General features: G+C 44.0%; 1 protein-coding gene across 1 annotated transcript in view; it reads right to left on the reverse strand.

The window, feature by feature from the left end:
• Positions 1–5,223: 5,223 nt before the first annotated feature.
• The window catches only part of MAPKBP1 (mitogen-activated protein kinase binding protein 1), a 116,241-nt gene continuing 104,683 nt past the window's right edge, over positions 5,224–16,781 (reverse strand). Inside the window, exons 25-31 of the mRNA XM_077820265.1 lie at positions 15,019–15,164; positions 14,336–14,515; positions 13,158–13,236; positions 11,263–11,573; positions 9,148–10,188; positions 6,117–6,202; positions 5,224–5,517 (exon numbers count right to left, since the gene is read on the reverse strand). Coding sequence (XP_077676391.1) covers positions 5,224–5,517; positions 6,117–6,202; positions 9,148–10,188; positions 11,263–11,573; positions 13,158–13,236; positions 14,336–14,515; positions 15,019–15,164 — 2,137 coding nt within the window. The remainder of the gene's footprint in view (positions 5,518–6,116; positions 6,203–9,147; positions 10,189–11,262; positions 11,574–13,157; positions 13,237–14,335; positions 14,516–15,018; positions 15,165–16,781) is intronic.

Raw genomic sequence — 16,781 nt, forward strand, 5'->3', positions numbered from 1 at the left:
GAGAAAGGATTTGAACAGGGGTCTCCCCAATCCCAGGTGAGTGCTCTAACCACTAGGCTGCAAGGTAGGCAGCAGTGCCTCTTCCTCGGGCTGTTTTGCATGGAGTTAGGCACCTCCCTAGCTCATTCTCACAAGGGGTCAGACTAGATGATAGTCCTGGTCCCGTCTGGCCATAAACTCTATTAAAGATGGGTTTGTAACAAATTATCACATTTTTATTGAAACTGTTTAAGACACAGAGTACAAATGAATACAGAGTTAAAAACAGGCCCCAGACGGGTGCCTCACAGTGCAAAAATCCCACAAACATAAAACAGTTTTTTTCCAAATAATTAAAAAAAAAGACATTTTAAAGATTTAATTTGTTTTTGCCTAAAGCCAAAGTATAAAAAAAACACACATTCATAAATAAAGATTTTGTTTTTGTGTTTTTAAAACGGTGGAGGAAAAAAGGTAGTGTTGAAAAACACGGGTAAAGAGTTCTTTGTCTGGTGCCTATGGCATAACTAAGACATGCAGAGTGGACATGGCTTGTTCCTAAAATTGCTGCCCCATGCATCTTTGTCCATGCTTTACAGCAGGTTACCCACACAAATATGCAGTCCAATCCGGTACATTATTTACAACACGCAATCCGGAATTCTGGACATCCTAGTCTTATCTACATCTGCTCAACAGCACTCCAGGGCTGCAAGAAGTCTTGTGTTTTTGTTTTTTTCTTCTAAATGAGGTTTTTATCATTTAATTTCCGGGACACTGCACCCCAAGGGAAAAAACTTACAAATGCAGGAGTATACCAACAGCGTTTAAATACCTCCTCTTCTGTTTTTGATTTTTAAAATGTACTTTAAAATTGAAAGTTCATACTGTTTCAACTCCTTTGGAGAAATATACTGCTTCCTCAGAGATTTGATGAGTGAGGAGAGTGCTAAAAGACCTGCCCCAACCTTTACTTGGGAGATTCCTCAGAAAGGAGACTACCTGAGAGAGAAAGTGAAAGAAATGCAGGCTCTTGTAAGAGCACCAGCTGTGCGTCTCAATGTTCGGCCAAAAACATGAGTTGGCTTTAGAGGGAACTAAACACAAAGGATTTGCTGTCTTGTCAGATTCAAGTACTTTCCACAGCACCACCCTGTTCACAGGTCTTTGTGCATTGTCCTAAGAGCTCCCTCAGGAAAAGTAACACAAGTTACAACAAGATGAGAAGAAAAAACTATTGTCATTTCAACCAGGAACATCCTGATAGGAGGGATGGCGTTTACGCAAAGAGGACAGAGTGGTAGGCCCAAATTCTTTAAAAGTTTTTGCTAAACAATAATTTCCTTTAATACGTTACATCCGCACACACACAAATCTATAAGGGGTCCAGGCTCCAAAATTGCCTCCTCCCACAATCTTCTTCACTTGCCAGCCACCAATCATTGTTCAGGATTTCTCCTGCCAGACTATGGAATGACCTATGATGTACATGCAGGTCAAATGTAAGCAGTGCGGCCTGCAGCTACCAACTGCACTATCTTGTTGAGGACTTTATGCTCCCTTTGTTCTCAAAACTGGAATTTTTCAGCACACTTCCTACTGCCAGCAATGGGAAATCATGAGGGAATTGCCATATATATCTATATATCAACTGAATCAAGTTTTCTCTCTGCAACACTTTCTCCCTTCACCCCTTCTCACCACCAAACTTGGGATATCACTTTGATTTATAGGTCTTTAGCTTCACAACTCCTCTTAATGCTAAATCTTAAGCAAATGGTTGAGGTTACATACCTTAACCTTCCCACACTTTCTAAGAAACAGCTGTTTACATGGGAGCAGGTGGGGAAAAAAGGGGCTCAATAAAAAGGCATTAAACAAAACAACTACCCCACCTATTCTTTAATTCACACCTCTAAACTCAGTCCTGGTTCTACTTCCCTGAAGCCCTGCCTCTGCTGCACTACATCTTTCATACCCCGTCAAGGCCTTTATTGGCCAGCCTGTGTTCTTGAAGCCAAGCCTATTTCTATTCCTAACACTATTCTCCTGGAGGCCCTGACTCTGCTTTCTAATTATTTTAAAGCTAAACACCCCACAGATTCCCCGCCCCCGCCCGCCGATCTACTTGCTTGAGCCTGCCCCTACCACAATTCTAACTAGACACTTGCCCCGTTTGCGGTTTTCCCACCTACACCCAGGACCCAGGCAAAGTCCACAGCCAGCACGCACAAAAATCCTATTCATCTTTTTTTTTTTTTTTAAATAAAAAAACCTCACTCTCTGTGAATTACTCTGAGGGAGCCGTATCTGACACTATTGTGAATCCTGATAGCTGCTGCTTTTCACCTACAACAGTCCGAGGTACGCCATGGATTGGATTACTGTATCTAACAGGAATGGCTTTGGGGCATATTCTATTCATTCCAACCATCTGCTCTGCAGCATTCTTTCCAATCCGGTGTCACCACCTCATACTTTAAATACAAATAATAATAAAGTGGAATCAATTCTACAAGGGAAGGCATATAAAGAACCCTCAAACCACTATTGCCGGTACCAGAAGATGCCTGGGTTGAAGGTACTGCTATTTTACCTGAGTGTCTGTGCCCCAGTACCAGCAAGAAACCTCCTGTGGACTGGCACATACGTTTTCACAGTCTGAAAGTGAAGGGAGAATAGCTGGTTGACCCACACAGTCAGCCTGACCCAGACTATCCCCATCAGAGAACCAACAGGATTGCCATCTCACATTCCATTCGTGAGCATCCCTGCCCCCTCCATCTAAGGAAGTTCCCAGAGATCTTCACTTCATTCCTATGCAAACAGCTCCTTTCCATTTGCCATAGATGCTTCCCACAAAATCCCAGCTCACCATAACCTTCAGCACAACACAATGGCGGGAGGGGACTAGAAGCCCAGCAATCTGAGGTTTAAACCTTGAAGTACAGTATAACTCTATTGAACTAAAGGTCAGAGAGGACACTTGAAATGTTTGGACAGATAGAGTCAGATGACAGGAGGAACCAGCTGAAAGGCTCTGAAAGGGCTTCCTACACCTGAAGTCACCAATTCTGTAGCTCAACGAACTGATGGCTAGCCAGCAAGCTCAGAAATGGCTGCCCTGCAAGTCCCCAGCCCTGGAGTTCAACAAACAGATGGGCCAGCTGGCCCCAGACCAGCCAGTCATGTAGAGAAAAGGCTGCACCACAGGTCCCCCAGCCCCAGAGTGCAGCAAACAAATGGGCCAGCTGGCCCCAGACCAGCCAGTCATGTAGAGGAAAGGCTGCACTGCAGGTCCCCCAGCCCCGGAGTGCAGCGAACAGATGGGCCAGCCTGGCCCCAGACCAGCCAGTCATGTAGAGGAAAGGCTGCACTGCAGGTCCCCAGTTCCCAAGTGCAGCGAAGAAAAGCCAGCCCCATTCCAGAGAACCACAAGACCAGAATGATGGCCAGCTTGCCCCGAAGCAACTACAGAAAAATCTACTTCAAGTTCATGACCACGGAACACAACTTTGGAGGCTGGCCAGCTTTAAAGGACCTTTGCTGATGCCAGCCAACATTTATATCCAGGGCTAGGCTAGATACTAGAGTTTCACACCCTGGGACTGTTCTGCTCTATGTTTTTTTAAGAGGAAGACTGAAGGCAGAGAAAGAAAATGGAATAATCTCCCTGGGTAGCCACCTGCTTTGATATGGATTCCCCTACACCACATCCTATTTTACTAGCTTACTGATACTGACCAATAGCAACACTGGATACTTGTAAGCCATGACAATAAATACATTATTGCCAGCTTGGAGAAGTCTGATAAGGCAAGAAGGCTATTGCACACACAATCTCACAGGGGCAAGGTTTTCTATTTCTCCATCAAGAGACGCATAAAGGGGTAGGGAAAGGATGGGGATAGTTACATCCCACAATATCCGATACTGGCTGCTCAGCACTCCCCGGAGATCATTTTCTGTAGTCCGTTAGAAAATGTAAAGTATTCTCTGCTCCCCTGGAAGGTTAAGAATATTCTGTTTTCCAGGTAGAGACAGTGAAACCTATTGACGGTCTTTCCTACCAGGACAATGAAAGCATCAAACTGGAAGGGAGCAGCAGTTGCATGGGTGATCACTCTGATTGAGGGCTTCACTCAAAGAGATGGAGGCCTTGCCTCCCACTTAACTTCTCCCAATAAAATCATTCACCTCCAACTCACCCCCTTCACCACAGTCTCATTAGAATCAAGAGATCAGTATCCAATTCCACTCTCAGAACATGGCTAAAAGGAATTTTGTAGCTGTCTTTTCATTTTCCTACATTATTTCAACCTTTTTCTTTTTAATGTTTGATGAAAACCCAATCTCAAGTATTTGAGCACAGATAAAATGCCAAAGCTCATTTAAAAAGCCACAATGTTCTTGTTACATAATCCCCACAACTTGATCCAAGGGGTAGCAAATCGTCCCCCCTCAGAAGAGAGTGGAGGTAAATTATATCCCAGACCGTCTTTGAAACAAAAGGAAAAGCCAACAGGGTCGTCATCACAACAGCAGGATTACTGCAGGAAACAAGCCAGGGATGGGAAAAGGAAGATCAGCAAGAGAGGTTGCAGCAGAGAAGACCAATTTGGTAATTGCACAGACACTCCAGCCTGCCTCTGCTGTTAGGGGTTACTATAATACAGAGATTGTGTCTCGCGGGGATACGGCAAAGGAGAAAAAAATTGTTCGTTTGAAAAGGGAAGGAAATGGCCACCAAATACTCGTGAAAAGGTTAGCGCAAACATCAGAAAAATAAATTAATAAATAGAACGTTTAAAAGTCTGCCTTTGGATTCTGATGAAGCCCTGGGAGGGAGTGATTGGCTTCATCCAGGCCCCTTTTGTTAGTCAGCAGTTCAGAGCTTCTTGGGCAAACTGAATTTATTTTTTGTTCTTATGGGAGATGCCAAACATCTAGCTATGGACAGATTTCCAAACAACTTCTCTACACTCCTCTTTCCAGGCTGTGTTCACAAACTGGAAGCTGAAGAGTATTGGGGAAAGTTATTAAAACTGTGGCCAGCACATTGCTAAAAACTAGGAGACACCTGTTCTATGGGGCTGAGAAGATCAGTTTAAAAAGGTCTCTCCCTCCATAGATCAGGGTGGCGACAGCACTTGTCTGAGGCTTCCACTGTGGTGGTCCTCCTGGGATTATTTCTATGGAGCTATCAGTTTTACTCAAAAAGTGTTTTTTCTGACCGCCACCCCTTCAGAGTTTTTTGTCCATGCGCCGTTCCACAGCTTGTAGTAACAGCTCCGAGTACTGTTCCAGCAAAGCCAGAGTCTGCTCATCCCCAAAACGCCTAGGACTGGACAGGGCAGCACCACTTCCCTCATTCAGCGACCTAATGGCATCGTGTGGCTTCACCAGCACCTTCTTGGCCCTTTGGAGCTCTTCTCCTTCCTTCAGGGAGTCCAGTTCTTTCTTCATCACGGAGAACGTTTCCGTTAGGAGGCCAGCAATCTTATCTTTGTCAGTAGAAGACTCCATGTCCATGGATACCTGAGAATTAAAAAAATGCAGTTAGTATTTAAACAAGACAAAAAGAAGGTGTTCTCAACCCTTTAGGGCCATTGAGAGCCATAAATGTGTCTAAGCAAAGGGTACAATACACTGCTCTAAGTATAGGGTCTGCCTTAAAGTGGTATTGGAGGGTGCATGTGTGCTCACATAAAGAGCCCAGCTCCTACTGCATATCATATTTGCTAATCCTTTCTCTGGGCATTAAAGGATTTAAGAGAAAAATCAGAGGATAATAAAACTTAATATTTCAATCGTGCTTTATATTTGAAGCCCTGTATAAATATTAACTGATCCTTTCCATACCCCTGCGAGGGAGTTACTGTTTACCCTTAGTTTACCGAGAAGACAATCAGGTACAAAGATTAAATGATTTGCCCAAGGCAATATGGCAAGCCATTGAATAAGCCAGAATTAGACTCCAGGAGTTCCTGACTCCCAGCCCCAAACTCAGATGCTGCCTTTGTCACGAGAACACGATCAGAAGAATGCCTCAATCCATCAAGCGTGTGTGTGTACTTAACTCTTGAGGTCTAGAGACAAGCTGACTGATTGGCAGACCAGTGTTTGAAGTCACTCACCATGCGGTAAAGGTGAACGGCCTTGCGCATGCTGTCCTGGAGCTCAGATACAACATGTTCACACTGCTCAATGCTGATGCGACGTTCTGAAGAGGGAGAATAAACAAAAGAACTAAGCCAGGAACATATCCCAGTCTCCTAGACCACCCCAGCCCCTGCACATTTGTTAGGAAATCCATCTGTAGAATAACCACTTCCCCAACACAATGGCTAATACTTATTTTAAAGGTTGCGTGTGTGTTTCATTCAACTTTTAAACGAGAGGCTAAACCAGACTGGCTTGAGCCATGCATTGTGTAGGCAAGCACTGCGCAAGCGTCCCTCACATACCTTTCCAGAGATGGTCCTCAGTTCTAACATTCCACACTCCCACTTTTCCAGTCTCAGCCTCTGCAAAACAGAGACTAACTGCCCTGATTTCTGTCACTCAGTGTGGTTTTGTAACTGTGGATAAGCTGAGGCCATCAAAGCCTCTTTCATTTGTGACCCAAGTCAAGGTCTCCAAAGGCAAAAGGCATTACTAACCTAAAGTCCCACTAAGCAGCCCCCAACTCCTCTATAACTCCATGTACTTCTCTTTACACCATCTTCAGAATGAGACAAGCATCTGATGTGTTATGAAGATGAATTACAATGAAGGTTGTTTTAAATCATCAAAATGTATTGCAGTTGGGGACCAAGGTAGAGCTGTCAAACAGCACCCATGAGAATGGGAACTGTACTTTTCAACAATACATGACGTTTACCATTACATTAGAATTATAAAAATACCAGAAAAGCACAACTTCAGCTATACTCTTAATATCCCCTATTAACCCAGCTGTCAAACAGCTGAAGGTGGGCAGTCTTTAAACAACACAAATAGACAGACACACAGGCATAATTGCAGCTATTATCTCCTGCTCTGAAAGGCACTGGACAGACTCCTTTAGTTACCTAGAAAATAAAAAGTGGTCATAAGAACATTGTAACTCTGTACTTCTAAACTAGAGATGCTGTCCTTTGAAAAGCTGAAGGGGAACCTAGCCACAAGCATCAAGATAAAAAAAAAAATACATGAAGAACAGATAAGCCAGTGGCATATGCTGATGCTCCCAGACAGCATCTCAGATCCATGCATTCTTCACCTCCTGAATCACCAATAGTTTGAACACAGTGGCTTCAATTTTCTTGTCAATGATCCTTACTAAATTAGAAACAAAGCTAAACCCTTTCTGTTCAGCACCATTTCTGGACTTCTCCCATGATCTTCAACTTATGTTGTCCTCCTGCTCTGTGAACCACCAGCACAAAGAGAGGCTGTAAATGTAGTAAAAATGAATGGGCATTTTCAGCTATAGGCTCTCAGAGGTGGAGACAGTACCTCTTCAGAAACAGACATAGGTCAGTTAACATGGTAACGACAACAATATTTAGTACTTCTACAACACTTTCCTATATCTAGATCTCACAGGACTGTGCAAAAGTAAATATCTTTATCTCCACATTTTATAGATTCTATTTATAGAAGGGAAACTGAGGGACAGAAAAGTCAAGTCATTTCCCTAATGTTACAGGGTGGTCAGTAGCAGAACAAGGATAAAAACTTCAGGTCTCTAACCCTCATTCTAATTCCCTATCCAGTAGATCAAACTAAGCTGCTGTATTAACGTCCTTTTACAAAGTGCTTGCTGTATATTACATATAAATAAAAAAATATGGCTGTATGAGCCTTTTATCATTTCCCGTTTGCTTTTTTTTTTGGTGGTGGTGATGGTGGTGGAGGATTTCTAGCTGCAGATCTGTGTCTCCCTTACAGATCTTGGGCTGAAACTTCCTGTGAACTGACCCCAAAAGTAATGTGACCTTTGCTCTGACTCTCAAATCTAGAAGAAAAACAAACACACCAGTACAAACAGCTGGTCTGTGACATTACGGTTGTAGAATCAGATTCCATAGCTCCAAGTAGGTGCTAGCTCTTGAAAAGCCCAGATATTCTCATTGTTCTGAAACTTAACTACTGTATAGTATTAAACTATACGCTCTTCAGGCCTAGGACCATGTGTCTTGCTGTAGATGTGTGTAGCATGCCTAATACAACACTGGGCTTCAATCTAGATCAGGGCATTTAGGCACTACTAAAATACAAAAAAAAACTCCACATCTAGATAAAAACCTCTCTTCACAAGCTTTCAATGGATACACTTTTTCTACATTTTATTTTATTTTTTATTTTTTTGATTGCCAGGCTTTGTGTGTATAAGAAATGAAGCTTTCCTTTTACAATCCACTGCTTCCATCAGACGGGTCATAACCATTGTTTGTAACCTCACAGTTCACCGCTGTAGAGAGGAAGATAGCATTACTGAAGGACCCTGACAAGCAGAAGATAATAAAAGGAGACTTATTTCCCTACACAGCTTGGTTAACAATATTGGGAAAGAAGATGGGTTAAGAGTTTGTCTGACCTGTCAGACAGTCCACTGCCCTGTACACTGTCCCCGATGACAAGTTAAAACAGCCAGGAAAGGGTTACGGACTACCCCACCTGTCACATGACATAGCAATGGATTCAAGGGAAGAGTATCCCTTCTTTCTGGAGAACAACAGAGAGGCAAGGGAAAAGTCACTGGGGACTGCAGCCACTGTGGAGAACGGAAATTGCTTTGATGTTACCCAGGAGTTTTCTATTGAACCAACCGATTGTGCCCTGAGGGGAAGGCCACAAACAGACTGGGGCATGGCATTAGTTCTTTCTCGGGCTGAGGAGTAACCCTCCAGCTTACTCCCTCCCATTTATAAATAATTCAGAAGTTATAGTTTATTAACCCCACACCTTTTTCTTCAACCCAAAAGCCAGCAAGCTGAGAATCCCCACGGTGTCTATATGTGTGTATTACATTCCACCTGCCATTCCCTTTAGGGAAACTTGGATGCTACCAGATCTGCAGAACATTCGGCTGCTATCTGACTAAACATGACGTAAGACACAAGACAGAGAGGAAACAGAAATTCAAGCCACAGTAAAAGATGTTAGACTGAAATGTCTCACCATTGAGGGGGTGACTTATGGAACGAGACAGGTGCAGACAAGACGAGACAGGCCAGAAGCTGGACGTAAAGAAATGTGATGGAATCGTGAAGCGGTTCACAAAGACAGGAGACAGAAGGGGGAAGAAGATTAGAGATGGGTATCCGTGCACACCTGAGTTCTGTGCCGAGGCAGCCACTGTTGTGGGAGACCTTGGCCTGATGGGGTCTAGTGGGCAAAGTCCAAGTGGGTTGTCTAGCACACAGCTAATGCTGGAGAACCTCTCTCTGTGTCTGGGCAGTGTGCTTTCAGGAGACCTTGGGTGCAAGCCTTCTGAAAACTCTTTCAGTTTTGGATTAGTGATCCCTGGCTCATCCTGGCGATCTATCCTCAGTGCTGGATTCTCCACTGGGCTCTCTTTAGCAGGTCCAACAGATACAGCAGTTTGGCTCTCCCTCTTGAAGGCCCGTCCCTCAAGAAGAGAAGATTTCTTTTTACAGACCCCAGCAGGTGACTGAGGAGACTCTGGTTCAAGTGCGGTTTTGGATTTGGTGGTGGGTGAGAAAGAAGCCAAGATGGGTCTGTCAGGCAATGGTTTGGGGATGTCAAGAATCAAGTGGGCGCGGTTTGATGATGCCAACTTGCTGTGAAAGGACTTGGGTGATGAGCAGCTTACAACTTGCTGAAGGGCTGGCTTCCCTGGGACATTTTCTTTTGTAGGTGGCTTGTTCTTCTCAGTCTCTGCTGTGGGAGTTATCTGTATCTTCTCAGGCCCCTGTGGGCTGGTCCTCTGCTCAGTCAGTGTTTCAACAGAGTCACCAAGGCATAGATTTTCCCCTACAGAGATGCTGCGTGACACCTTGGCCATGAAGCTGGTTGTGGGATTCATGTAGGACTTTGATTTTACAACCTTACTGTCTTTGACCAGCAGGGAGCTGGACCCATCCATCTTCAGCAGGCTTGCAGACAATGGCCTGCAATGATTAGGTTTTGGATCCTTCTCAACCACTACTAGTGTCTGAGGACGTTGCCTGATAGAGGATATCACTCCTGGACTCTTATCTGCAAAAATTAAACAGACAAACGTACAAAACTAGATAAAGGCTGCAGTGAACTGTGCAATCAGAAAGAACCACAACTGTACCAACCTATTAACTCCAGCTCAGCTTCTGGAACAGAGGTATTTAGAACGACTGCAACTGTATTAATGTAGCCGGATCTCAAAGATGAGCTCCTCCCCCTCCTTCACTCCCCAGAGGCACTGTTGCTTATCTTAAGAAGATGACCTTCCCATAAGACCTGAGGCTAGAAGACCTTAGAAACTAGGATTTTTAAGTGAGAGAGGAAATCAGAGGAAGCAGGTTAAAGTCCTCATTTCTCATCTCTCCTCAGCCTACTCATTTACATAGAGTACTGTGGTTTTAACAAAAAATAGTGAATTTAGTGTTGGTGAAAGGGCCACCTTGTTGCCCAGCCAATGTGCCTTAATCCTGACCTCCTCCTGACCAATTCTGACCTACTGCAACCAGCTCTGAGCAGAGAGGAGTTCTTTGTTCACGGCTCAGTCCATTCTTGGCCTCCCTGTTGAGACTGTTAGACAGTGCTAGTTATGAGGATGGCGGCTGTACACTGAGGACTGAGGGCTTGGCCAAGAATGCTGACTCACTTCACAATGGACACAGATTATAGAAATTTCAGGATGTTCAGCCTTTGCTACGGCAGCTTGGCCAACCCACAAAGTCATTAGTTCGGCATTTCCAGTTCACTGCCACAGGGCACTTCCCTCCCCTTGACAGAGTGCACCAATGATGACAAACATTGACTTTTTTTGTTTGGTCAGGGTTTTTTTGCTTTCAGTATTTCAGAGTCAGAACGAAAGTTGAACACTACCCCCACCAACCCCTCTATTCCTCCCACTCATTTGGAAGGCCAGCTAAGCCAATGATCCTGGCCAGAGCCAACAGTTGGTGGAAGCCGCAGACTCTGCTGAGTAATTAAGAATATTTTCCTTGACAGACCAGAGCCTGTAGCTCACCTACCACAAGAACTATGATTAATTTACATCTCTACTAAAACTTAGTCCGCCCACCCCCATTTACTCTTGGAGTTACACTGCAGTCCCATCCACTTCCTTACCATCGTGAATGAGGTCATGAACTGACTGGGACTTCCTCATCCCCGCATTCCCAGTACCCTCTGGAAAGGGTGCGATAACTCTTCCAGGTCCCACAGCAAGCCTATTAGTCTCCACTGCTGACTTCCGTTTTCTTTGGGTGTAAATGGACCGGTAACAATTTACACCATCCAGAAGGCTAGCATTCTCCAAGGCAGCATTATGATGGCTGTTCCCATTTTTCAGCAGGTCGACAGAAACCTTCTTTGATTGGGCTGAAGCCTCAATGGGCTTTTGATCCAGGATCAGATTTGATGAGGAGCGTGACAAACGCCTACAGAGATAAGGCAGAGATAAGACTCTCAAGGTGGCAACAAATGAATCACAAATCAATAAATAAATAGATGGCGTTGGGTAAAGAAGTACAAACTTATTAAGCCAGCTTCTCAGGGGCAAAGATCTCGGTAAATGGAGAGTGAAATGTCAAACTAACCTGTACTGTCGCCACACTGGTCTATTTTTCCCCCAAGGCAGTACTGGTCTCAAAGTATCCTATCCTGGGTGATACGATGAGCATTAAGTACCACCCATAGCCCTGGGTCAAGTGTTTCATGGAGGGACTTGGCAGGAAGGCAAGCCAGGAGAGAAGGAGAGATTCTATCAGGGGAGAAATGGGTCGGGTTGGGTCAGGTCAGGACTGGTCCCTCCCAGCTCAGTTTGCCAACACCAAAAACCCTCTCTCCTTCCACGAGAGTGTTTCCCAGAGGAACCCCCAGCACATTTGGTGATTGGTCAGTCCTGGTATAACACACATCAAAGCTGGTCAGGATCTTATGGGCTGCATGTTTGGAAAACCTTTTGCTCTCCTTAGGTGAAAGGCACTAGAAGTACCATCATTTTCATTTTTCCTCCAAGGCAGGGGAAAGTAGGGTTGTCCCTAACCCCAACAGGCTCTGCTCCACCTGACTGGATTGGCAGTTGGGCAGACAAAAACCCCATCACATATTCATGAGCGTATGCAGATTACCCTACAGCTGCTTTAAACTGGACTTTTCTGGAAATCTCCCAGTTTTGCTGTGGCACCACTGTAGCGCTCCTAAAACTAGTAACAGTAGAAGCGCTAGCATCAACCATGGTGGCACAATGCCAGTAGACGGTGAGTAACCCTGCCATGAGCAGGGGTACACAGTGACAAGAACACTAACAGTCAGTCTACGCTACCTCTGAGGTGGAACCTGCACTGCCACTTAAGCAATGGCAGGAGGTTTCTCTAAAACCCTTAATGTGGACACAACCTGTGAATGCTAAAGGTGAACCTAGCTCCGTTTTAAATGATGCTGTCAAGTCAATTTGAACCCAAAGTTTAGATAGAATCATAGACTTTAAGGTCAGAAGGGACCATTATGATCGTCTAGTCTGACCTCCTGTATATTGTGATGTTGTGTATATTAAAGCTTTTATAAAGCCAATCAGTAGACGTGTTTACATTATTTTTGTTTCATTTTAATTTCAATGGAAACAGTTAATTTTAGAGGAAATAAATTCCCCTGCAGTGTTTATAACCTAGACACTGAATGGAAACCAGAAATGAAGCTGATTAGGAACTGACTATAAACAAAAACAAAACTGACTAGCACATTTTCATTGTCCAAGCTGAATGAAATGCAGAAAATGAAACCGAACATAAATGTTGAAAAGCAAATTAGATAAGCAGCAGCATTGCTTTAGGCCGATGTAGAGTAGCTAGGATGATACAGAATGGACAATCTGATCTGTGACAGTTTGCAGCCACCTGCCCGGTCCCCATCCAAAGAGACCACTGTGACAAGGTATGTCAAACCCAGAAGGCTGCTGGCATGTTTTAGACCAGTGCCCAGGAAGAACTCTATTCTCATTACTAAAAAAAGCAGAGTTGTACCTGAGGGCTGGGGACTGGGAGAGAAAGCGAGAAGAAATGCTGATATTTTCAGTTCTCTCCAAGGTCCTACATGATCCACCTATGGATTCAGGAGGAAATGTGTAAATTATACAAGATGCAAACATTAGGACAAATGAAGTTTTTTCAGATGAATTCTAGAAGGCGCTACTCCATTTCAGAGGAGATGTAAGAACCGCTTGAGGCAATAAGACAACACAGAGAATTAATTTTATCTCCTGCTGCCCTTTTCTATTCTACTCAGAACATCACAATTCCCCAGCCTCAAACTATACTAAAAGAAAGAAGGGTTTCCTAAGGACATTGCTCTTCCTTTCCCCATAGATTCTTCTTATCCTGTATCTAGGCTCGTGGGAGACAAATAGACCGCATGCAGGGACGATGCTAGCTACAATCATTATCATGACTAGCAAGCCACTCTGATCCCTGAAATGACTGATACAAACTAAATATCTCTTTTTCCAATTTGATGTCCTCATTCTCGCTCTCTGCCCTGCTTCTCATCAGTCTTTTGTGACGTTTGCTATGCAAATATGCACCACTAGAGGCCACCCCATCTTATTATACAGACGCACTTACCACTTAATTCATTTACATGGCAAAGCTAGAGATGGGACAAGAGAATGGGACTCCAGATCCCAGGGACAGTGCTTCACCAGGTCAACAAGAACAGTTTCACAAACCCAGTGTTTCTCAACCTTTGCGTGCTGGTGACTCCCTTTGGACTTAAAAAAAAATTCGTGACTCCCCACCCCTACTAAGACTTGAAAAGATAGGGGACTGAAACTGCCGAGCCCCAGCTCTGTGGCCTGGGGCTGGGGCTGAAAGCCCAAGTCCACGACCCCCTTAAACCATCCCACAACCCACCTGGAGGTCACAAACCCCAGGCTGAGAAACACTGCAGTAATCCAAGAAACAAGGATTCCTTTCTATAGCCACATTTCCTTACACACATTCAGAGACCCTTTTCTTTAGGCCTTTCTACTTTGCTTTACCTCTACCACCTTCCCACCACACACAGGCAAAGTTCAGCAGTTGTAAAGTGTGAGCCACAGCAAGACAGAACCTTTGGGGTCTACTTGGTTTTATAAAGCAGATGGGTCTGGAGCTATCAAAATTTCATCAGGGAGAAAGTTCTTCCACTTGGTTTGAAGGCGTACCTTTTTCACCACCATTGACCAGAGTCTCGAAATGCTGCTTGAGGAACTTCTCCTGATCTGGAGTTTTGGGGACCTCTCCCTCCAGCATGCTAGTGCCTGCATCCTCCTCGTCCTCCCCATCCACCTGTTCCTCCAGGTCTGAGATGCCATCCACACTGAGGGGCTCTGTGCTCTCAGAATCTGGAAGGATGTGGCAAATAATGTACAGTCACAATAATGTCTGCATCCCAGCCACAACTGAACATCATTCTAAGAAGCAGTTACTCATGAAGGTGGCACATTAAGGACTAAGGTCAGAGCACACGCAAATCAGCATTACTGCCATTAGGATGCAATTCCCAGATGTACAATATTACACAGGCAGCACAGCCCACAAGGACAACAGCACAGAGTGGTCTGACTGTGCAGGTAGTTAAGGGAGCAGGCAGCAATCCACTTCACCCCTTAACCCTTCTCAAATGTATTCAGGGAAGTGCATAATCAGAAGTACCTGAATCTTTTTATGGTAATACCAGGGTGAGCTTTACTTTAATAGGAAAGTAGCATCATCCTAGCTCCCCAAAGATCACATCACGTCTTTGAGTCCAGTTTGCCACCAAGCCCGGCAGTGAACGATCCCAGTAAGTTTCGGCAGTGTTCCATGTGGTGTGAAAATGGGCTCATATCATGTATTGACATCTCACCTTCATTTGGATGATCTGGGCTGGAGAGGCGACTGCTACTGTAATCTACAGAGCAAGCACTGTCAGGACTGTGCTTATCAGGGCATCCGTTGCTGTGGTAACCTCTAACTAGCTTCCCGGGGGGCAGCGCTTTTACCTGGAACTCACTACAAGAGAGACAGGAAGAGTACAAACTAGAAGAGTTAAAGATTATAATTTTTATTATAATAATTTAATTATGATAATCCAGTTAAATATTATAATTTTTAGAGTCCTTACCTGTGTTAGTAACACCTTTGATTATTAAGGAAAAAAAAGTCATTTAAAAATTAAGTTTATTTCTTTTACCATTTATACAGTTTATTTTTGCATTTCATTAGGCTTGGACAGGAAAATCACACTGGTCTGTTTTACTTTCTGGTTATACTCAGTTTCACATTTTGATTTTCAGGCACTAACAGAGCTGCTGTGGTTGGGTTTCCAACACTGCAAGAAAATGAATGCGCTAGTCCATTTGAAAAAAAAGAAGGGGTATTTTCCATAACATTCCTAGTCACCGATTTTGTAAACTCAATTTTTCCAGAATTTGAGGCCTAAGCCAGTGTCTGTCTTTCCACACTCTTATGTCCTGTTTCTCTGAGGGTCTTAGTGTTGTGAAATAAAGCAGATTCTGAGGACAGCAAGACTGATTTTCATCAGTAAATACTGCATGGAAGTCAGCATTAGAAGATTCGAATCCTTGCTCTTGTCCCAGCTCCACATCAACGAGCAAGGCCAATGGTATCCTTTCGCCTTATTTGTGAAGATTACAGTGATCCATTTCATGGAATACTTTGGATTCAGCCCAGGCGCTAAGATCTGACTTGGAACATGAAAGTCACCATGACAGATATTTACTGTAAAATAACTGTACAGAGATTAGCCCTGACAGCTTGCAAACGGTGTGTGCTTTGTAACATGTCCAATCTGTATCCAACACCACCACAGGCCCCCCCTTTCTAACATGCTGGAACTGCACATGGGCCTGCTCTGTCTAAATATTATTACTATAAAATTAAAAACATAAATAAAGAGAAACTGGGGTGCGGGCAGGCGGGGGGGGAGGGGGATTAAAAGTTTCAGCTACATAAAGTTGGCTTGCACTATTCTTTGAGAGCTCACCAAAAACTCACAACCGTTACTCTGTAGTGGAACAGGAGTAGGGGAATTAAACAGCTCTAAGTGGAAGGAGAGGGAGTGTTATTCAGAAAATGAAATGGGGGAGTGAGGGGATACAAGGTGTAAAGTGGAATGGTCTAAAATAGAAAGGAAGAAGAGAAAATGGAAGACAAAAGGTCTTCTCAGTCTCTCTGATTCCATTTAGCTGATGTAGTCCAGCTTCCTGCCACTATGCAGTCATCGCATGAATGTTCATTAGTTTTGTCCATCCTGGTTTTAAAATGTCCCAAACAATAGGGTTTCTACCACATCCGTAGGGTGGCCATTCCACAGCCAAATACACCTCCACCATCAGGAGGGTTTCTAGCATAAGATTTTCCATTACTTAAATTCAACCCACACAAGGGAGGAAGAAAAAGAGAGGTTCTTCCAACTTGACTATTTTAAGGAGAAATTGGAGGAGTTTGCTGACATGCATGACTTGCTTGCAAGCAGAGACACTTTTACTGAACCCTAGGTTCAGCTCCCTTTAGAATCAGGAGTGCATTAGTAAAGTCCTTAACTAAACATGTCAGCATCGAGCTGACAATAAATCACCTCACCCAAGTTACCACAGCTGCAGACAA

The sequence above is a fragment of the Eretmochelys imbricata genome, chromosome 6, assembly GCF_965152235.1.
Source record: "Eretmochelys imbricata isolate rEreImb1 chromosome 6, rEreImb1.hap1, whole genome shotgun sequence".
Lineage (NCBI taxonomy): Eukaryota > Metazoa > Chordata > Testudines > Cheloniidae > Eretmochelys > Eretmochelys imbricata.